This window comes from Equus asinus, chromosome 9 (genome assembly GCF_041296235.1).
Source record: "Equus asinus isolate D_3611 breed Donkey chromosome 9, EquAss-T2T_v2, whole genome shotgun sequence".
NCBI lineage: Eukaryota > Metazoa > Chordata > Mammalia > Perissodactyla > Equidae > Equus > Equus asinus.
In genome coordinates this window covers 36,182,066-36,204,890 of record NC_091798.1, presented here as the reverse complement: position 1 = coordinate 36,204,890, position 22,825 = coordinate 36,182,066, and the positions used below count along the sequence as shown (strand labels likewise).

Below are 22,825 nucleotides of genomic sequence, written 5' to 3'. Positions count from 1 at the left end.
ATCCTCTATTTTTTTCTCACTTGCCTATCCATTTTAAGAAATAGAATCTGTATTTCTGTTGGTGAGGTTTCACGCTGATGAGATCACAGTTTCAAAACACATATGTGCGAGTTGGTTTTTCTCAATTTCATGGCCAAATCGTGCACTCCTAACTTTGATTATTTGCTCCAGAAAAGCTTCCTTATTTTGAAGGGGAGCTGAAGGCGTGACCACACATCCATACCTACTGCAGAAATGTGTACAGAAATGCCCCCTCTCCGGCTCACACACACATAAAAATATTAGACCCTACTAATACAGTCAACAGTGTCGCATCATACTTTCTTTTCAGATGGACATAACACTTTTAGAAAATCTCAGATCCCAAAATGACAGCTCACTTGGAAGAACTTTCTTCTGCAGGCTTCCATGCTGAGGCACCACAGCGACGTGAACAGCTTTGGCTATCAGTCGTATGTTACGAGAGTAGAGTTCAAGAGCATTTTCAGGGAGAGACTGTGAGAGAAATGACTACACTGAATGTTTGTCGCCCCTTCAGACTTTCAGGTGGATCTGAGGCTGCCCCGGGTGACCTCGAAGGGTCTCTCCTTCCAACTTTCAGATTACACATCTGATCCAGATTCTCTCCCGGAAGGCTTTATGTTAACAAGAAAGCACTGTTTGCTGCCTTCTTCCTCTGTTTCTTACATAGCAAATTTACTTCCTAGTATGTCTCTGAAGATTGGGCAGCTGTATTTTATCTTTCGTTTGTGATCAGTCACAGAATCTCTATAAGGGGAGACAGCTTCATTTTACAGATATGGAAGCAGAGGCCACTGAGGTTAAGTGGTTTGTCCAAATCAGGTGTGAACTATGTAGGACTAAAAGCTGCATATGGCAGCCGGCATCTTTCTGCAAATAAGAGGCAGTACTCAAGAATCTGGAACTTTCTAATCTTTGTCTTCTATTGGTATGATTTTGAGTATGAGTGTATGTTGTATGTGAGTGTTTGAGTTCAGAATTGTATCGAATTCAGCTTTGTATCTGAAGTACCCAGTGCTGTGCTGGATACAACATAGATATGTAATAAATCCGAGTGGACTGAATGAGAGCGTACCGGGAATGAACCTTGTCTGACTGAGGAGAGTAGCCTTTTCATTTTTGACCAGTGTGATGCTGATTATTCTCAGTTCTCCATTTTGCCACCCCATCTCCCCCACCAACGCCTGAAATCCACCCATTAATAATGAATACATTTATAACAAGCAATGATCTTTACCTGAAACAGCATGGTGGGAAGAGCAAAGATTTTGGAAGTAGAACTGCATCTCAATCTTTGAGCATCTTCTATAACTTCTTTATGCCTCAACTTGAGTCTAACAACAACAAATACAGCTGCTTCCACCACGATTACGAATTCTACTGGTGTTTATTAAGCACTCCCTAGAGCCAGGGGATGTGCTGGGGGTCTTACATGCATCATAGTATTTAATCTGCACAGCACACCTCAGAGGCGGGCCTTCTTATTATCTCCATTTTACCCTGGCTCAGAGACATTGAGTCTCCTATCTGATGTCACACAGCTAGTCAGGCAGAGCAGGAAGAGGAGTAATGACTGTTGTGAGAACGTGCTTCTTCGCCCTCCATCCACAGTAGCTATTAGGATGATGATGATAATGCACCAGTCCTTGGGGCATTAAGCACTATGAGTGCAGAGCATCTTAGTATGAGTAAGCTTCTGAGACCAATTCCCTCCCCATAACACTCAGCATCAAAGTGATCTCTGCCTGAAGGGGGAGGAAGCTTAAGGACATGCTAGGGGGTGAGGATGTGGGAAGTGATCACATTATTCCAAAATTAAAATTGTCCTTTTGAGAATGCACTCTTCAACATTCAGCTATGAGGGTGGGTGAAAGTAGGGAACAGGAAACAGAAGCTAAGACACATTTTATCCATTCCAAAATTTACCCATGGTGTGTCTTGATGTGCCATGGGCTTGAATATTACAAAGAACAGAATGGAACATTCTTCCTTGCTCTTCCCTTAAGAGAAACTCTTGCTGTACGTTCAGCCTCCCACAATGTTTCAGGGGACAGCTGCCAGGAGAGAGTAATAACGCCAGCAGTGTTATCTGCTGACACGGACAGGAATACACTTAGAGCCTAGACTTGGCGGCTTGCCTCTTGTTCAGGCACCGAACGGCCGGGCTTACTGACAACCTCCCTGAGACATACTCGCTTACTCCAGCACTATTTAAATCTCTGTGTATGGTGTAGTGCTTGGTTTCCTTCAAGCCTATTATCTCTTTTGCAACCCTGAGACTAAAGGAAGAGGAAAGTGTATGGATCAGAGGACGTTAACTGGGATCAAAGAACCCCAACATGAATAGGCTTTGGGCCAATCTTGAACCAAACCCCTGGCCTCTCTAAAGGTCAGAGAGAGGCCCAGACCTTTCGATTTCTTGAGGCTCCAGGAAGATTAAAATGTAAATATGCCTTAAAAAGCCTAGCAAAACAGTTATATTTAGCTCTTTACAATAATAAATGAACATTTTTAGTATAAAACAATATAAAGCAATACGACTGTGCAAAGCCCAGGATATTTACCGGATTCATTAAAAAATACAAATTCAGAGTGCACTTCACGTGGTGTGGTCCGATCATGGATCCCAAGGCTAAGTTGTCTGATGAATTATTTTTTCTTCTTTCAATCCTCAGAGTGTGTCTCTGCGAGTGTATGTGTAATCTCATTTCAAAAAGAAAGTTGACGGTCATAATGTGAGGATTGCTGGGAATGTGAATCCCCGGTCACGTAGCCTCCCTGGGTCCTCTCTTTACTCAGCCCTTTCCGAGAGGCTCTGTCCTGTCCCTAACATTGACTGCAAGCTTTTATTTTTGTGTGTTTACTTCCTACATTTCATAAGATTCTCCAAAAAACATGTTAAGAACTATTTGTCTCAAAAATAGCCTACCCTATCAAACTCACACCAATGAATAGATCTCTCTCTCTCTCTCTGTTTTTTTTTGGTGAGGAAGATTGTCACTGAGCTAACATTTGTGCCCATCTTGCGCTATGTTGTATGGAGGACACCGCCACAGCATGACTCAGGAAGTCGTGTGTAAGTCTGCACCCAGGATCCGAACCTGTGAACCCAGGGCAGCCAAAGTAGAGCATGCGAACTTAACCACTATGCCACCGGGCCAGCCCCTAGAGCGCCTCATTTTTGAAATTCAGAATACTCTTCTTTTAAATTGTAAGATCTTTCAGCCTTGAAATTTAACTTAATATTAAAAACTCTTCAAAACAACTTGCTGTTTTTTTCAAATGTGTAGTAATCTTGAAATTCTTCTTGCTTTCTTTATTTACCTCCTCTCCATCCCTGTTCTAGAACACATAAGCTTAAAAACAAGACATTAATCATACTGAATAGGCAGTGGTCTAAACTTTGCCTTGTTACTCCATAGCTGTGCGACCCTGTGGAAGTGCTTTCCCTCTCTGGTCCTCAGTTTCTGTATCTCTAAGATGGGATGGTGATTTCCATTTCTCAAGTTCCTTCTAGATTTAAAAGACTATGGTTTTTCTTATTGCTATTTTCCACTTCCTGTGAACTGTCCCCAGGATACTTTAATACCCAATCATCTCCAGAGCTATTGTTATGATGTACTGGCCTACTCTGCTAGAAATAAAATATTTACTTACTTTTAACTACAACCAAACCCAGTACTTACTAGTCACAGATTCAGACATTTTTTCCCTTGACCTGGTGGCAACTAAATGTTTATTTTGTCATTATGGTGAACAGTGCTTGCCTGGTAATGTTCAAACCATTATAAAAACTTGAAAATAAAGGAAAAAGCTAACGTTTGGCTCAGGTAAATTGACAAATACAGATCTGCACTGATAGTTTAGGGACACTAGATGGCGATATAAGTGCATCAAATGATAAACGTTTCCTTGATGGAGCCCAAGTAAAATCCCAATGATCGAGGCCAGATCAGGTTAGTACATTAAAGAAACAAAGTCAAATATAATCAGGTGTCGGAGTGTTAGCTAACACTCTGAATGTGTCCAGTAACCCTTTACTTATTGGAAGAAAAGATTGTTAAATTAGAAATTAATTTATCCTTCTGTTGAGTCTATGTTCTAGCTAATTCTTGGGGCAAGAGTTTGGCAATCAACATATCTATCCCATTATACATACCTAATTCACACTCTCCTCTCCATTTTTGGTTTCCCCTTTTTTTTTTTTTTTTTTAACAGCAATTGTTTGGAATGGAGTGCGCCTCACATATATTATTCATGGATGAAGTACTATATTCTTATTAGGAATGTGAGTCCTAAGACACTGGCGTTTTAAAGGGGAAATGGCCGACTTACTGTAAGCTGTTAGCTGGGCCGTTATTGACTGGCAGGATCAACTGGAAGCACTTTGTTAGTGGATTATGTTGCCCTGGAAATGCCTTCCTGAAACTCTAATGATGCACTTAAGGGAGCCCTCTGGGACAGGAGTAAAATGTCTCTTAGCAGGCGTGCCTTCCACCAGGGTCCTCTTGGGATGAGTGCAGAGGGGGCAGGGGCAGGTCCAAAGAGATGCTCAGTGCGGAACCAGCCCCAGAAAAAGGTGCAGGGAATAACAATTTCTTACAGGTAAGCTAAGATAATGACTTGCTAAGATAATGACTTACTGATGTAAATCGTGGGCTTTCTGAGGGTACCAGTGCTTCATATATTCTTTTGAAAGAGCGATCATTAATTCCAGAGAGACTGTATTTATTTATTTATTTATCACTTATTTATTTGCTAGGGGAGCAGGGGTAGCAGAGGGATGGGGAAGGAGGGAAAAAACGAGGAAGGCATTTAAAAGAATGTGGTTTAATCCTCTTTGATTAAACAAAAAGCGCCACTTTGTAGCTTAAACGTTGGGGTCATTGGGGTCATTCGGTGTGCTTGTTTTTAAAAGAAGCTTTAGAGAGCAAATTTGCCCTTCAGCAGAAATTCAGCGCACGTGCAAAGGGTTTGTTATCACTCGTGTTTATCTCACCGCTGGGGGTGGGGGGCGGTTCTGGGGGATGGTGGCGGCGGCGGCGGCGGCGGTCTAAAAACAAGAAAAGGCAAAGCAAAGGCCCTCGGAAACTCCGGGCTCCGGGACAGGACCGGGAGGGAAGTGGCTGCGCGGCGCTGCGTCCCCGCCCCAACCCAGAGCGCCCGGGAGTCGCGTGCCCACGGCCGGAGCGCGGCGTCCCCGTGCCGTCTTGGCGACCTGTCACCGAGGAGGACGTGACTCGGAGCTGCCTCCGCTTTCTCCAAGCCATATTCCTTTAAGATGATGTAATAGTCATTTCCCTGGATGGTTTCTTGCCTGCACTGCTGAAACAACAGCCTCCGAACTGCACTGGGAACTGTGGAGCCACCCAGCTCCCAGAAGCCGGAGCCCGAGCCCCGCGCTGGCATCTCCGCTCTGCTGCGGCCACCAGCTCCCCCAGCTCCCACCTGGCTGGGAACATGGGAGTCGGTTTGCCCTTGTCGGCAGGTGGGGTGGCTACCTGGGACCCCAGCGGTGCACATCCGTCCTTCTTTCAGCTTCTGGGCTCTCTGAAAAGCTTCTAAGTCCTGGTACCTCTGGCAACTCTCTTCTGCTTTAAGGATTCTTTCTAAAGGTTTGATTTTTTTTTTTCTTTCCTGGAGAAGCTTTGGTTGAATATTTTTCTCTGTTTTGCTTCTTCAACCCAGCCACGTCTCATCGCGGTTTAACTTTTTGGTGACTTGTTTTAACTTGAGATTGGGAGTGAATACATACATACATACATACATACATACATACAAATATACATTTATATAAATATTTACATATATATATATATATATATATATATAACATTATTTTCTAAGAGCACATCTCTGGCACTTTTCATTGATACCTCTGTCCTTTACCTCTTTGGGATTTGACAAGCTCCAGACTCAGGGTGGCTGTGGATTCTGACTGCTTTGCAAATGGGTATTTCTTCCCCAGAACTGGGTTTCCAGCACCCACTAAGGTAAGTTCCAAGGTTTATTGCTTTTCTTGTCCAGCTGGAAAAAAAAAAAAAGCGATCCCCTTTTAGAAGTTGAAAATTGCATATTCCTTTTTAATGCGGAAATACAAACAGAAGTGTTTTTAATACTAATTGCAGGAGACAGAGGTGTATGGATAAACGTGTAGACACAAAATAGCTTGAGAGAAGCTAAGATTTGGTTGAAGAATGGCTGAAATCAGTAGTTCCAGGGTTGCTTATGTAAAGTAATCTATCCCTCCCTCCCTTTCTCCCTCCCGTCGTCCCTCCCTCCTCTCTCCAGCGGTCTTTCTTTTTCTGACTCATGCTGGGTTTGAGGAAATAATTTTCTCTTTTCCTTCAGACAGACCTCTGAGTGACTGGAGCCCTGGCCTGCCTTGCCTCCCGAGCTTGGGGAAGATCGGACGGAGATGAGTGGATTATATTCCATGAAGTAATAGCTCACCACCAGTCAGGGTTTAAACTACTTTTGCAGCATCACCTCACCTGTGGACTTTTCTAAATTCTGCTTTCTTGGGGAAAAAACTAGCCTAAGAGGAGGTCGTTTTTAACAAGTTAGCATTCTTCTCCCTGCCTTACAAGTTGATGCAAAATATAAGGCTGTGACTCTGTTGGATTGCACCTTCAGATCAAAATAGGAGGAGAAGAAGAAAGGGACAATGGCTCTGAGTGGAAACTGTAGTCGCTACTATCCTCGAGAACAAGGGGCTGCAGTTCCCAACTCCTTCCCTGAGGTCGTGGAGCTGAATGTGGGGGGTCAAGTTTATTTTACTCGCCATTCCACGTTAATAAGCATCCCTCATTCCCTCCTGTGGAAAATGTTTTCCCCAAAGAGAGACACAGCTAATGATCTAGCCAAGGACTCTAAGGGAAGGTTTTTCATTGACAGAGATGGATTCTTGTTCCGTTATATTCTGGACTATCTCAGGGACAGGCAGGTGGTCCTGCCTGATCACTTTCCAGAAAGGGGAAGACTGAAAAGGGAAGCTGAGTACTTCCAGCTCCCAGACTTGGTCAAACTCCTGACCCCCGAGGAAATCAAGCAAAGCCCGGATGAATTCTGCCATAGTGACTTCGAAGATGCCTCCCAAGGAAGCGACACGAGAATCTGCCCCCCTTCCTCACTGCTCCCTGCCGACCGCAAGTGGGGTTTCATTACTGTGGGTTACAGGGGGTCCTGCACCATGGGCAGAGAGGGGCAGACAGACGCCAAGTTTCGGAGAGTTCCCCGGATTTTGGTTTGTGGAAGGATTTCCTTGGCAAAGGAGGTCTTTGGAGAAACTTTGAATGAGAGCAGAGACCCTGACCGAGCCCCAGAAAGATACACCTCCAGATTTTATCTCAAATTCAAGCATCTGGAAAGGGCTTTTGATATGTTATCAGAGTGTGGATTCCACATGGTGGCCTGTAACTCCTCCGTGACAGCATCTTTCCTTAACCAGTACACAGATGACAAGATCTGGTCAAGCTACACTGAATACGTCTTCTACCGTAAGTACAAAGGGTTCTTTTTATTTTTTCGTGTGTATCGATTCTCTTCACAGATATATATGGTCTGCATGTTCAGCCAATGTCTAAGGAATGCTATTTTGGGATTCTTTTTAACTCTTGAGGTATAGCTAGAGTATTTGAGGTTGTAATTCAGCTCTCCTGTCTTACCTAAGGCAACTTTCATTCGTTTTTCCAATGAAGTCATAGAATATTCAAAGGCCCCCAAAATCACAAATGCAAATGATATTGGTGTAGGAAACATGTGGAATGAAAACAGACGTATATATCTGGTTGCTGGATATTGAATTGTTGAGATCAGTTGGGAGGTTAGCATCTGGCTGTTGGTCCCGGGAGGCTGGTAGACTCGGTGGGTGAAGTACCGCTGTCTGTTCTTTTAGCTGAACTTTGGGGTCTCTTAAGCTGGTTGCTGAAGACTTGCTTTCCTTCGAGGCTTTGAAAACACAAATGGATGTTGCACCGAATGACGTCGTCCTGGCTAGATGGCAGTATAGACTGACGAAAGACCCCTTCTCTCCCTCCCAAGTCTGAAATTTGCCTTTATGGGCTTTACAGATGTGCTGTGTGATTCGTTAGCATTTTGTACTGGGCCTTGAGCTGCACTGCAGACTTAATTAAGCTGAACTTCCTATAAGATCCGTCTAAAACGAACCAGATCCTGGAGAATTGTCAATCACGTGCAAACATCATCAGACAGTGGGGGTGATAGAATTACGGACATCAAAGGAAACCGGAGGGAAAAAAGGAAAGGAAACAATTGTCCTGAAGCTTTTTAAGTAAGGGTTTCTTGGAGCTCAGTTCATTTGCTTAAATGACGACTTGCTGTACAGATTGCCTTGCCTTAGGAAATGGCATTTTTCTAAATGAACTATAATCCATTGCTCTCTGAAAGGGGAGCAATAAATCAGTCTGTAAAGTTTACTGCTGGATTTAACTGCTGATTTTCAACAGACCTGGGAGTTGGGGAAGTGAGTTCCATAAGAAATATGTTTCCAGTGTTAACATTTAATTTCCTCTATTCTTATTAAGGCAAATCGAGAAATTTGGGGGGTTAAAATGTCTAAATTTCTTTAAACATAGAGTTACGATGGATTTCTTGGACTGATTTTTGCCAATAGTTGTGTTTATTCATTTGGATATGGTGCTGGGTACTTGCTGAAGAGGGCCCTGGGAAACTGAGATGTTCTGCACTCGGTTATCACACCTTTGGTTTTTAGACGTGAAGACACATGGATTGTGTAGAAGGACAGCTGTGGAGAAAAATGAAATCAGCTATCAGTTCAGGAGCGTACTGATGTGTAATAACAAGCATTATTTGGTCCAATAACTCTGTCTGTGGCCTTTATCTATAATCTATATCTGCCTCTATGCTGGAGTTTAGTCGCCAGATACTGCTCTCTCCCTTCTGGTGAATTTCCCAGTGGAGCGATAAGGCTAGCTTTTGAGACTTCTGTAAAGGAATCTGACGTTATCTGTGATTTTGTAGAATATCTTCTCCTAACTTTTTGGAAAAATGGATCTTGGAAAGAGTTCAAATCTAGGATTGTGATATTTGCCTTGTTCTCCAATTTCTAACATTTGAAAACAGCATCTTAAGAGGCTTCAATTAAATGAATGAAAACGTATCAGCCGTACCTTCCAAAAAGGCCACACTGGATTTCTAAGCACTTGTCCATTTAAACGGGCCACAGAACCTGAAGTGTATTTGCCTACTAGCCCAGTGACATTTCTGTGTTTGTCAAAGACTCATCTGCTCATCTGTCTAACACTGTGTCCTCTTTTGGTTGTTCTGGACAAGCTCTGTTCTCCTGATCATGTAATTGCTTCCTTCCTTGTGGGATTGCTGAGAGCTTGCTGAGGAGCAGTTTACTCTCCATCACTCCATGGATAGGCTAGCACAACCACACAGCAGCGTCATATTGCACAACATATATGTGGCATATGATATCCTTCCCCTTTGTACCCACCATCCAGAGCTAAGTGTTCACTCTTCCTCTATCTTAGGACCAATAAAACTGACAGCTGGCTTTCTAGGGTGCGTAATGGCTTCTGTGCAGCTGCTTAGCCATAATTATTTAATTAGAAGCTGCCAACTGTGCCTATATAAGCATTAATTCATCAAGCTGTTGTGCTGGGGTTAATGGGCCAAAACTGTGGGAGGTGCTCTAAAGCAGGGAGTTGACTGCATGCAAAGATGCTCTCTGGAGACTGCTGGCCCTGCCGAACCTGGCCAAGGCCGCCAAGCACCAAGCAGAGGCATGCATTGTGGAGGGCTCGAGGTACAGAGCTGCTGCTTGCCAGATTTGAAGGGGTAGCATGTGTCCAGGCAGTGCGCCCACATCCTCAAAAAACCAACCAACCAACCAAGAGACAAAAAATGATGCTCTTTGAAGAGGAACTTAACCTTCTCCTAGGTTAAATATATATAGTCTAGGAGGAAGTTAAAAGCTATATATGTACATATATACTTGTTTATTTAGACAAACTCCTTAGACCCAAGAAATTAATTTCAAGCACTCAGACTCTTCCAGTAACCCAAGGATAACGCAGTCATTTTGTTTAGATCCATATCACAGTAAAAAAATTAACAGTGAGAAATTAATACATTGCATATGGTGATTGCCAGTGATGGGGAGAGACCCCTTCTTCCCATGTTTGCCCGATTTTCTTCCAAGTTTTCCAAGGGCAAATTGGGAGACTAAAATCTCCTCATCAGTTATTAACAAGTTAGATTCTTGCCTCATTTAATATTCGTGTAGACCTGGAATTGATGGTGAACATCAGATAGTTTTGGCTGAGTGTTTAGCTAAAGTCGAACTATGAACAATTGAAGTCAACAGGTGTTTGTAGGTGTTTAAGCGGGTCATAAGAAATGTGTTTGTCTACATTGCTTACACACCAAAATATGACATGTGAGATGCTATGGATTATGATTCACTTAGCAGCAGCCAAGAAAATGTGAGTGATGTAGGAGCATAGAAAAGAAATGTCCGTCCTAGGATTGTCTCATAAAGTGTTTTAGATACATACTTTGTTTAAATTTGAAAACAATAAGAAGGTACCTTTCCTCCTTTCCCACCCAACTAGCTAAATAATTACCTCTCTTTTCAAGTGTTTCATAGACGGCAATATTCATAAACATCGGAGAATGCCTGTTGATTCACCTGTAAGTGAAATGGGAGCTAAGTAATTTGGAAAACAGCGGTACTGATTTTGAACAACATACTCAGTAGCCACTCACACCATTTAGGAACAAAATCACAGGTGTATGGAAATAAATGAACCTCTTATTTAGAGCCGTCTTCCAACGCCTGAGAGAGTGGGAAGGTCTTTCTTGGTTGGAGAGAATTATGCACATTTCCTTAATCTGATGAGTGAGTTACTTCAGGCAAATGCCTGAAAGCACTCAGATTCAAAGGCATTTGCCTCTAATAAAACCGCGATAACGTGACCACAAGTAGGAAGTTTAATTCGTAGGATGCTTACTCTAAAAGAATACACCCTGAGTTCTGTGAATTATAGAAGAGACACCGCTCCATCACCTTTCCAACAAATTGCTACTGGGAGGTGCATTTTAGCCTTCTCTTCACTTCATTTCCTTAAACTGAAAGGGTTGTTTCCACAAAAGTCTCTAAATTGCTTTATGTACACAGTGTAGATCTTCAGGGCTGTGGATTGAGATGGGGTGTGCGGGAACAGTGGATCAGGAAATGATTTCTCACTTAAAATTCAGCTGCATGACCCTGTATTGGGAAGGAATATGTGGTTCTGGCCCCCGTGAATAACTTAGCCAATATTGACTTTAAAAGCTTCCATAAGAGGGTGTGTTCTTATAGGAAAACAGGTGGAAACGCATCTATCCTGAAATGATCCTAGCTCCTTTTTCTTGGTTACTCGAAAGATACCAATGATAACTTCAGTTTTTATTGCTCATAGAGATATGATGTTGGCACATTCAAAATGATGCAACAGAACGGTCTAGTCAAAACTGTGAAGATTTGGTTTTACTACTGCATCTCCCCTTTCTGTGACTTTTTTCTGTCTTATCCACCTTAGATGTTCTCCTTTCCTCCTGTTTTAGTCATTCCTGCTTTCAAGTTTTTTCTCTCTATGCCAGAATCAAGACTTGTTGTCAGGAAAAATTCTGTTCTGTCGTTATATTTAGAATACTTTTAAGACATGGTGTTACTTTTCTTAGGGGATTTTTAAAAATGAGAAACCTTTAATAGTTGTGCATCAGGTGACTTTGTATCTCGAAGGGTGTATTCTTAAGACTTGAAGCTCCTTAATTTATAATTAAAAAATATAGCACAAAGTGTCAGGCTTTATCATGAAGTCAGTTTAGACCTGTGCTTGGGCAGCTGTTAGACGGTAGTAGTGATGACAAAAAACAGGGGTAGTAGATGTAAATTTTTTCTTCTTTCTTTAAGACGCTGTGCTCTGAGAATTGGGCTCAATATAACAGTGATACAAGCGTGGTAGTGAAATATTTTATTGTACTCTTTTCACTTTCATGCCAAACAAGATATGTTGCCTGAGCCCCATCCCTTATGGGAGGCGAGTAGAGTAGCTTCTTTCTAGGTCTGTGGCATCACGGGATGAATTTAGCAGCAAGAGAAATGTCAGTGTGTGGGCAGAAAGAGGAGGTCTCAGATTGCCCCCAAGTGCCTCGATATGTTAAAAAATATATATGGCTAGAAGGAGAAGACCAAATGTTCCTGACAGCCTAATGAGATTTGGATCTTATCAAACAAATTAGAAAGGGAAAAATCACTGAGAATATGCTACAAAGCTCCATTTGGAGCACCTCCAAACACGAGCCATGGAGAGGAGTGAGTGTGTATGGGAGAGAGTGCCAGTCCAATGCACAGAAAAAAGTTCTTCAGAACTTGACGGGTGAATGCTCAGTTTCTGCATCATAGCTGACAGTTGCTCTTTTTCTTTGGTCTTTGCTGTTACTTTCCTCCAATACCGCATTTCTTGGCAAGTCAGTTAAAAAAATTTTAGTACAGAAATTTTCAAATGCACCCAAATGTGGAGACACCTAGCTCCAATAATTAGAATGATCACACAAGGCCAATCTTGTTTTATATATATTCCTACCCATTTTTCCTCCTGTCTGCACTGGATCATTTTGAAGCAAATTTCAGGCGTCAGTCATTTCATTCATCCACAAATACTGTGCTATATGTTTCTAAAATAAAATGAATTAACATAACAATACCATTATCACATACAAAATTAATAGTTCTTTAATATTCCTAACGTGTAGTCAGTGTTCAAACTTTGACTTTCTCACAATATTTTTGTAAAGTTGGCTTGTTTGAATCAAGATCAAAATGACGTCCATCGCTTATATTTGTTTGCTATTTCTTTTCTTTTTCAAAATTAAAAAAACATTGCATGTAACTTATATGCAACAAAGTGGCAAAATGCATAGCTCTTTAAATCGCTCCCTCTCTCCCCCTTTCTTTCTTTTTTTTCAATTTGTTTGTTTGAAGAAACCAAGTTGTTCACCATGTCGAATGTCTGGCATTCTGGGTTTTTCTGATCTATGCTATCTATGATGTCATCACCATAATTTTTTTCTGACCCCTATATTTTCTGTAAATTCGTTAGATCAAGTCTCTAGATTCTAGAGGCTCAGTCAGATTCAAGTGGGTATTTCTGGCAAGAAATCTTCATAAGTGTTGACAAGTCCATTTTTAATTTACTTCGGCAGATTGAAATGCTGTATGCTGTGGAGGCAAGGGAAGGGCATCTTTTATTGTTTGCTTTTTCATATTCATCATATGGATAAATAGCAATTGGGATCTGTTCTCTCTGGTGTCCAAGTTGATTCTGATAGTATGACAGGCAATGAGAGGCCCCTATTTTTCTTTCCAGTCATTTAAGAAGTATCTAGTATTTCACTGCTATTCTTATCGTTAGACTGGGCTGCCGTTAACGGTGCAGTGAGCTTACCAAGATGTGCACTGGGTCCTGTTGCCTGGGAAGAGGAATCATTTCACGTGGGAAAGTTTGCCTCCTGGCCGTTCTAATTTTGTATTCTTCCAACTGCGCTGAAGCTCCGCTGAACTCATCATGTGTGTTTCCCAAACATCTTCCCTCTCTTTGTATCTTATCTCAGTAAATGGCATCTTCCGCCACCCAGTTACCCAGGGAAGTCTGAAACCTGGGGGGCATGGCTGACTGTTCCTTTTCCCCGACCCCTTCCTGCGATCTGCCACAAGTCCTACTGGTTCTTCTCCTTCGTCTCCCTCAGGTCGTCCATTTCCTTCCATCTGCACTGCGGCTGCTCTGGCCTAGACACCGCCTGCTTTGCTTTACTAGCCTACTGCAAAGAGACTTAAATTGGGGCCGGCCCGGGGGCGCAGCAGTTAAATGCGCACGTTCTGCTCTGGTGGCCCGGAGTTCGCCGGTTTGAATCCCAGGTGTGGACATGGCATCACTTGGCAAGCCATGCTGTGGTAGGCGTCCCCCACAAAGTTGAGGAAGATGGGCACGGATGTTAGCTCAGGGCTGTCTTCCTCAGCAAAAAGAGGAGGATTGGCAGTAGTTAGCTCAGGGCTAATCTTCCTCAAAAAAAAAGAAGAAAAAATAAATTATGTGCATGCATAACTTTGACAAAAATAAAAGTGATAATTAAAAAAAAAAGAGACTTAAATCATCCTCCCCACCCCACACGCGGTGTTCCCCCATTTTCCCTGCTGCAAACATGGTGAGATTTCTAGAATGGGAGTCGGACCATGTCACTCCTCGGCTTAAAAGTTCTTCGTTGTATTATAACTGCTCTAATGGTTAAATACAAACTCCTTAATGTGAATTACAGCCCTTCCTGAAATGACTTCTGCTTCCCTTCCCAGTCTCTCCTGTAGCCATCTTGCCCCTTGCATATTAACCCCAGCTACACTCGATTTCTTTCAGTTCCTGAATGCTGTTATACACTTACTTCTTCACTTTTGTACACAATGTTCCCTCGGCCTGGAGCTCTGCCTCCACCTGCTTTGATTAACTAAATACTTCAGGTCCCACTCTAGAGGTTACTTTTTCTGGGAAGGCTTTCCTGCACCACTCTATCTAGATTAGACCACCCCTTGTCTTTGCCCCATAGGACCCTGTCTTCTTTTACCATGGCACAAATAATGCTGTATTATACTTGCTTATTTAACTGTCTCTCTGACGTTAGACTGTAAGTACTATGAAGATAAGAACTTTGTCTGTTACATTCATCATAATCCCTGGCACAGTACCTGGCAAAAAAATGTAGGTATTTCATAGATATTTCTCAAAAGAATGAAAAATAGGGCCTGGCGCTGTGGCTAAGTGGTTAAAAGTTCCATGTGCTCTGCTTCAGTGGCCCGGGTTTGCAGGTTCGGATCCCAGGTGTAGACTTACTCCACTCACCAACCACGCTGTGGAGGTGTCCACGTACAAAAAAATAGAGGAAGATTGGCACAGATGTTAGCTCAGGCTAATCTTCCTCAAGAAAAAAAAAAGAATAAAATATAAATTTCAACTGCAGAGTTCTTTTATGGTCATAGATGCAACAGTCTTGCATATATCATTACATTATCTCTTAACAGAAGAACTGGAGAGCAGTGATGGTGTGATGGTGTTTTAAATAACGAAATGGTATTTCCTAACTTTCACTGAGTGCTTCAGGCACTGGGCTAAGCACTTTTATACGAATTGGAATTCTCATGGAAAGATGCTCTGCTCTTAGCACCTGCACAGAGATTCTAGCTCAAGGGAACCGAGAAAGACATTTACCAGCAGCAAAGTCTCCTGTGGTCTCCTTTTAGTTGATTCACCCAGGCAGGAACACATTGAAGCTGGGGTGGGGCCAGGGTTTAAGGAACAAGCAGGAGGGACTTAGGATTCAGAAAAATGCTGCAAAATTGAGAATATAGCCCCAACTGGAAAAGAACTCTACTAGAATGCAAGGTGTGCTGTGAGACTGCCCAGGTTCCTTCTTTACTTTCTTACTGCTAAAGCATTCCACTTCCTCCTTCCCCACCTTCCCATGAGTGTTCATGATCACTCCTTCATGTCAGAGGCAGCGCAACATGGTGCATCAGAACCGGGGTTTGGGAGCCCAGACTGCTTGCCGTTGAATCCCTAGCTATTTGATCATTGGCTTTACTTTACTTCTATGACTCAGTTTCCTCACCTGTAAAATGGAGATGATAACAATAGTACTTTCCTTATTGAGTTGAATCAAGTGAGAGAATCAATATGAGAATCAAGTGGGTTAATATGTATAAAGTGCTTGTGACAGTGCCTGGTACCCAGTTGATGCCATGAAAGTGTTAATAAATAATTGCAAAGACCTCTGGGAATGCCAGCATGGATATGACACAGGTGCTTCCTTTAAATAACTTCCCTGATTCTTTCTAACAGTTCCCTTGGATACTTTGCCCTGCCTGTTGATTCTATGCGTGTTACAAAACAAACAAAAACATCTATAAGTCACTTTTTATAGGGAAATTCAAGCTATTTATTTTAATCAAGCCTCAATAAACATCAAAGTAAACCCCTCAAAAGGCTTCAAATTCTAGTAACTCTTCTTAGCTCTGGCTATTCCATAGCAGAAATCAGTAATAGTGGTTTTTCTTCCCACCTTGCTTTCAACTTGTGGCTTTTCAGAACCTAGGATAATGTGTGGTGGAATGGGAAGTTAAGAACACAATTTAAATTATATATTCAATCACTGCAGAATTAGAATAAGCTTTTATGAATCTCAGCCTAGAGAATATTCTCCTTCATGGTGACAGAAAATGGTTATTGAGTAGGCCACTGACAACGGGAGCATTTAAATTGCTCCAGAAATGAAAACAAGACGTTTTGCTCCCCACCGTGAGTGGCTGTGCTATGTTGCGTGAACAGGAAATGAGTGCTAATAGGGGCTGCTACTATGTGACCCGTTCAAAAACTGCCCCTTGTGAAGAAATTCATACTTTCTACTTTTATTCATCAGTCCCATTCCAAAGCAGAAAGTTATAATCATTTCCTCCCTCTCCCCAATTTATGGAGACCTTTTATTCTGTGTATATCTGAAATAATGTGATTGTGAACTAGTTACACTGATGAAAATAGGAGGCACCCCGTTACACATAACTTGGTGACACATTTAAGAGACTTTCAGGCTGTTGTATATTGTGTGTTAGACAATATTATAGACTGTCCAGATCAACACTACTAGGCAACTAAGTAGAAAAAATGAGAGCTAGGCTCTGGTAATGGTGACTTTTCTGGAAAGGGGACCCTGGAGCAGCAGAAAAATAGTGACTGGGATAAGGGAAAAGGGGCATATGCATGTCAGGGTGTGGCAGAGACATAGAATTAAAACCAAGGGACTACTCTAGAAATGTGGCAGAGTTCTGAAAATACCCCAAACGGAAAAAGAGCAGGCCTACAATGCATAGCTCATTAAACGTTGGTCAGACATCATGGCTAATATTCTTATAGCTTGAGTATTGTTGCATCAGATGGAGAAATTTTCCTATAGGCAAGTGCCAGCAAATTTACACTGCAGGGCAAATGGAAAATAAGATTCAGTTTTCGTTAATTTGCTTTCTAGCCAGCTAGATGAAATATCTTTTTTTCTTCAAACAGAGGGATACCTGTGTAGAATTGTACAATTAGTCAAGCTGCAACGAAATAGAAACGTAATTCCTATTTGCATAATAAAAGTATGCTTTAGAAAATGAGCAGTGTTGCTTGAATTTTCTGGATAGATACTCCTGTGACACAGAGCAGGAATGATTGATAGTATAATATGTGAACTTTCAACTTTTTAAAGGCCATTTTTAGGCCTTTGGATGTTCGATAATGTGAAATAGTTATTTGTTTGAAAAGACCTGATTGCTTCACACTTCCTGAGGACCTGCGTTACATAAAGTACCTTTTTTTTTTATAGGATTGTCGAGTTGAGGTGGGTAGGAAGTATCGTATCTGTATGCAAAGAATCGAGCTCCTGATTCACAAAGTCCTCGTGCTCCTGATTTTCTAGTGCTTCTCCACGGTCTGCCAGGGAAGTGCGTCACAGTGCACACAGACGTCATTGATTAGAAACTGCAGGCGCTTCAAACTTTCCCTCGTCCGCACCTTTCTACACGGTCAAAAAAAATGTATATATATATATTTGGCTTCTATATGCTCTCTCATGAGAACGTTGAGATCATTAGCAACCATTTCGTGTATGTTTATATGTATATATGTATATACGTATATATATACATATGGTGAAGTGTAACCTTGTTTTCTAGCAGATCTTGACATCCCTTCATCAGAATGACCTTCTTTAATAGGCAGATTTAGGGCTAGCCTCAGTTACTTGTACAGAATTCTGTTTGCTACCTTCTGGTCATATGGGTAAATGCCAGGTACTGTGACCTTGCTAGGTGTTTGCTTTTGTGTATGTTGGGTTCCTACACATCTCTGCAATGGTTGGCTCATACATTCCTTCTAGAAATATTTATTGAACACCTACTATGCGCCTGAGACTGCATGCGCTTCCAGGGATTCACCTGTGAACAAGAAGCATATGGTTGATGTTCTTATGGAGCATCTGGTTTAGAGGGAGGTTAGACTAGTCAATGGGCAATTTCAGTCTAGTATGATGGGGAAGTGTAAATTGATGTGAGAAGAGAGAGGGAGCTCCTAATCTGAACTTGAGATGTCAGGAAATTAAACCAGACTTTATATTAATGCTTAGAGAGAGAAAACGCTTAAATCTTTAACACATTTCTTGGCGTAAAGATACTAGCTGGCTGATGGAGTCATAAAAGTTATATCCTAGGATGGCTTAGGAGAACCTTAAGACCATTAGTAATCATTTCATTTCTCATTTAATTAGATTTTTTACAGTGATGCTGTGTAAATGATTTCAGTTACTCCAGGAACAGTATCTTCCTTTTTAAACTCTTCAATTCTCTCTTCCATTCAAACATTTGTCTTGTGAAAGTATGTGTGCAAAGTTAGAAGTCAAATGATACTCTTAGACAACCAGTAATTGATTTTAAAGATACTTTGTAATTATATCTGTGGTCTCCTTTTGTAATGACTCTCAAAATCTTGTGTCATTATTATTATTTTAACTTTAAGTAAGGATTACTGATTTACCTTGTCAATCTCAAGCACGACTCCTTTTCAGTAACTACCACAGGGCTGAACACACAGGATGTGCTCAATAGGCTTTGTTGAATGAATCAGTTCATAACACCACATTTTAAAAAAGAAAATTTGTAATATAACATGAATGAACTTTTCCTCCAGCTTTACTTGATATTTACTTTTAACCATGAATGTCCCATATGAGTGACAGTGAAAAAACGGTTGAATACACTAACAGTGTCAGACCTATCTGGATAAAAACCTTACTTCTGGCTCTTCCTACCGGGGCATCTTGGGCTAGTGTCTTAACCTCTTTACACCTCAGAACATTCGTCTGTAAAAGGAGAACGAGGAGGCTTCTCTCATGGCAGTGTGGTGGGGATTAAGCCAAGGTCATGCTGTCTTATTAGCTTGTATCATCAATAGCTAGACATTTACATCTCTAGGCTCCTTTAGTTCCTCTTACGAATAGGTATGTTGGACCAGGAAGAAGAAACTGAGAGAATATGCATCTGTCGTTGCTGATCCTGCCCACTATGGAAACATGTCAAGCTGCTGCCACTGATTTCACTCTGGACTATTACTACACACACTTCATGACCTTAGAGAAAAGAAAAGCGCATCACAAACACACCTTCCTCTAGTTCTCTTTGGATGGTCACCTCTCCTGCCTCTTCTGAAGGCACTCGTCCATCCAAAGTGCTCCATCACACGGGCCTTTTGACAGTTCTTACAATAGATCACTCTGTTGCCCACCTCAAGACACTGCTCTTGTGTTTCCTCCCCTCCAAACACTCTTCCTTCCACTCCTCACCTTTCTAAGTCTTACTCATCTTTCAGAGTTAGGCTATAATGGGTTTTCCTTGGAAAGACCTTCTGTTACCATCCCTCGTGAAGTAGCCAACGTCCTCCTCATTATTCTCTATGCAGGACTGTGTTTCCATCATAGCACTCTTTACATGCATAAATATTTGCTTGATTTGCTTGTTTATTCTCTCTCTCTGGAGACTGTAAGCTTCATGGGGGCAGGAGCTAGGAACTCTATTTGTCCTGCTCTCTTGCATCTAACACAGTGCCTGGTGCATAGTAGGAACTCAGTAAGTTATTTTTTTCTCTATCCTCCCCACCCCACTGTGTAAAATTATAATAATAGGATCCCCTCTCCTGGTGAAGGCAATGGATGAGATATATATATGTGTAATCTCTGGCTAGTATAGTAGGAAGAAATGAGAGAAAAAAGAAAAGGGCAGTTTGAACCCTGAGAGGATAAAAGATGTGGACAGGAGTAGGGAAACTGGCTTTCATAAGCCAGTTAACCTCTCCAACCTTCAGGTACCTCAGCTGTATAACAAGAACAGTGGACCTATTTAATTGCCTCATAGGACCCTGACGAGCAAATAATATGACAGATGTAAGTGACTATGTTGCTTGATTAGATGTCTCCTATTAAGGCAGATTTTCTTAGCTTAAGTGAACATCTAGAGAATGTCTTAAGCAAAGCTCATTTAAAAAGTTGTGTCTGCGTTTAGATACCAATGGTCAAAATAAGCAAAGAAGCTTTAATGGGCCCACAGCACCAGCCCTATTATTATATAATATTGAGTAGCATACAATCAAAGATTTGTTGGGTATGTTTTGGTCTCTTCTTCTTGTGTAATGATCATACACTTCTGGTGTAAAGGTACTGGCCAAATGGATAAAAACAAATCCCTTATTGAAACCCCGTAAACTGTAATGCTGAATGGGAGTCAGAGCATCCTGGGAGGTGGGGGGGCTGTCATGATTTCATGGTTCAGTTTCCTCTTTGAATCTCAAGGCTTTAGGTAGAAGCCAAAATACAGAATCTTTTAAAGTGGTGCTGTTTTGATTGAAGTAGGAATTGGATGTAAGGTGTTCCTCCCTATCCCCTTGCTTCCTTTTTTCCTGGTGGCCTTTGGGGCAATTCAGGTTCTTACCTGTGTATTAACTTCTACTACTTCTATTTTCATTTGACTTATGTTCAGTTCTTAGGACAAGTCTAAATGAAGGATAGAGTGGAGAAAGGCAATTATGAGAAAAAGAGCAAAAATAAATTAATTTTGCCTCTATCTTTGGTGTATTACAGAGAAAGTGCCTTAATTATCCACTTTAAATTCTTTTGAAACAACACAAGCAATGGGAGTTGTTGCTATTGAAAGAAGGCATGGAAAATGGTCTTTACAACCAGTTTTATAAGCTTTCTATCTAGTAGTTTGGAATTGTTTTCTATATTGTGAATAAAGCCTAAGGTTATTATTTTATTCTATTAGATCAATATAATGTATATTTCCTTCACAGAACTTAAGGGACTGTGGTAAAATCCCTGGATGAAATGGTGCTTTCTATCCTGACATGAACAATTAATTGCAAACAAAAACATTGTTTTTGGAGGTGTTTGCAAATAATCCCTTGTACCAGCCATATTCTTCTGTATAAAAACAGCAGGAACTCTTTCTTTTTATCATAGCTATATTTTCCTCTTGTTTATAGTCTGTGATTTGCCTTGGTAATTTGCTTCCTTTTATGGGAAAGCAAGTTTTCTTCCAAACAACCAGATGCAATGTAATCAAATAATTGCTATCTTAATTTGCTGCTGAAGTCCTCCTGAGCAGATAGAAATAAAATATAGGTATGCAGTGGCTTATATTTAAGCTCTGAGATGTTGAAAATAGTCATAGCTATCCTTTATTGAACTCTATGTCAGGTATCATGTGAAGTGTTTCTCATTTAATCCTCATGAACCCTCTACTATGAGAAGCTGAGGCTCAGAGTTTAACTTGCTCAAGGTCACTGTTAGTGGCTGCCTCACAATTTCTGGATGGGGAAAATCTAGTGGTGTTAAGTTTGAGAAACGTTCACACGAAGAATGGGAATGATGGAGGACTGATGGAGATCAAGAGTGGGAGATGGGGCTGAACTTTAAAATCACGCTCCTTACCACACGGAACCAAGTTACTGCCCTGTCATCTCATACTTGGTGCAAGCGAATTCAAGCCCCAGTTACCTGACTCCAGTCGGGCACTCTTCACTGTCATGGCCATACCATGGAAATTCCAGATGGCAGTGCGATCTTTTCTGAACTCCCCAAAGCAGCTGTTTAAGGGAGCCACCTCCTAAGATGAGGTGAGAAGCCCACACACAGCCTCCAGTAGGGCCGGGGCTGCAGGAGGTGCTGGGCAGGGCTCACTTCCGTTTCTCTTTCGCCTTCAAATTCAAGCCTTATGAACACGATTTTCCCATGATGTGGCTTTAAAAAAATTAAACCAGATTGGGCTGAAATCTGCAAATCTGTCCTCAGTTACCCACACAGAACTTCTGGGATACAATCTCTTCTCCCAGTGACTCCTACACAGCATTATTTTTAAAGAATTTGATTTCGTAGGTACCACAGATATGAAAAGGCACAAGATTTCATAGTACAAAAGATGTCAAAAACATTTTAAATGGGATGGGAAGAGTTTATCCTTGTTTTCCTCCACTCCACCAATACCTAAGCAAAAAAAAAGTGTATATATGTATTTAAAATAAAAAATACAAAGACATATTAGCAGAGTCTGGCTCTAGAATCAGCAGCAAACTGAGATGAGTGAGGAGGTCTTAAACAAGATTTATCCAGATGCCCTGGCAGGTGTTGTTGGCCCCCAAAGAAAGGCACATTTTGGCAGGAATCTGTGACTAACCAGATATTCTGTTTAAATCATAAAATATACTGAAAATGAGCTCCTCTTTTAGCAGCTTGCCTAGTTTTCAATTTGGGGAGAGTTACTTAAGAATATAATTTTGGTTTCAGTATTTTATGCTAGTAAGAATGTTCCTTTACCTTAGAAGCCATATACAACAGCAAGATTACAACTAAAACTAAAAAGGAAAATTGATTCTCAGTTTCAAAACCAACAGACCCTCCGGACCTCTTTCCATTCTGAATCTTGATGAAAATCCTAGAACCCTAGAGATGGGGAAGTATAGACTCTTGCTTTTCCCCATTTCATATGGTTTTTGTTTTTCTCCATTTAACTGTTTACTCTTCTCTGAAATTAATTATAAATGCCCCTGATTGAGTGCAAATCACACAGCAGACACTGTAATAAGTGCTTTGTAGATATTACAGTGTTCTCTCTTCAGAATAACCTTAGGTGGTGAGGATTATTTTT

At 41.3% G+C, this 22,825-nt stretch overlaps 1 protein-coding gene across 2 annotated transcripts in view; it reads left to right on the top strand.

Annotated features, from left to right (window-relative positions):
• Positions 1 to 5,360: 5,360 nt before the first annotated feature.
• Positions 5,361 to 22,825, top strand: part of KCTD16 (potassium channel tetramerization domain containing 16) — a 235,519-nt gene continuing 218,054 nt past the window's right edge. The window contains exons 1-3 of one of the 2 annotated variants that reach the window (XM_070517259.1): positions 5,361 to 5,636; positions 5,930 to 6,014; positions 6,373 to 7,520. In XM_070517259.1, coding sequence (XP_070373360.1) covers positions 6,689 to 7,520 — 832 coding nt within the window. In that variant the 5' untranslated portion in view covers positions 5,361 to 5,636; positions 5,930 to 6,014; positions 6,373 to 6,688. The remainder of the gene's footprint in view (positions 5,637 to 5,929; positions 6,015 to 6,372; positions 7,521 to 22,825) is intronic. The other variant, XM_014860701.3, reaches the window with a different exon arrangement.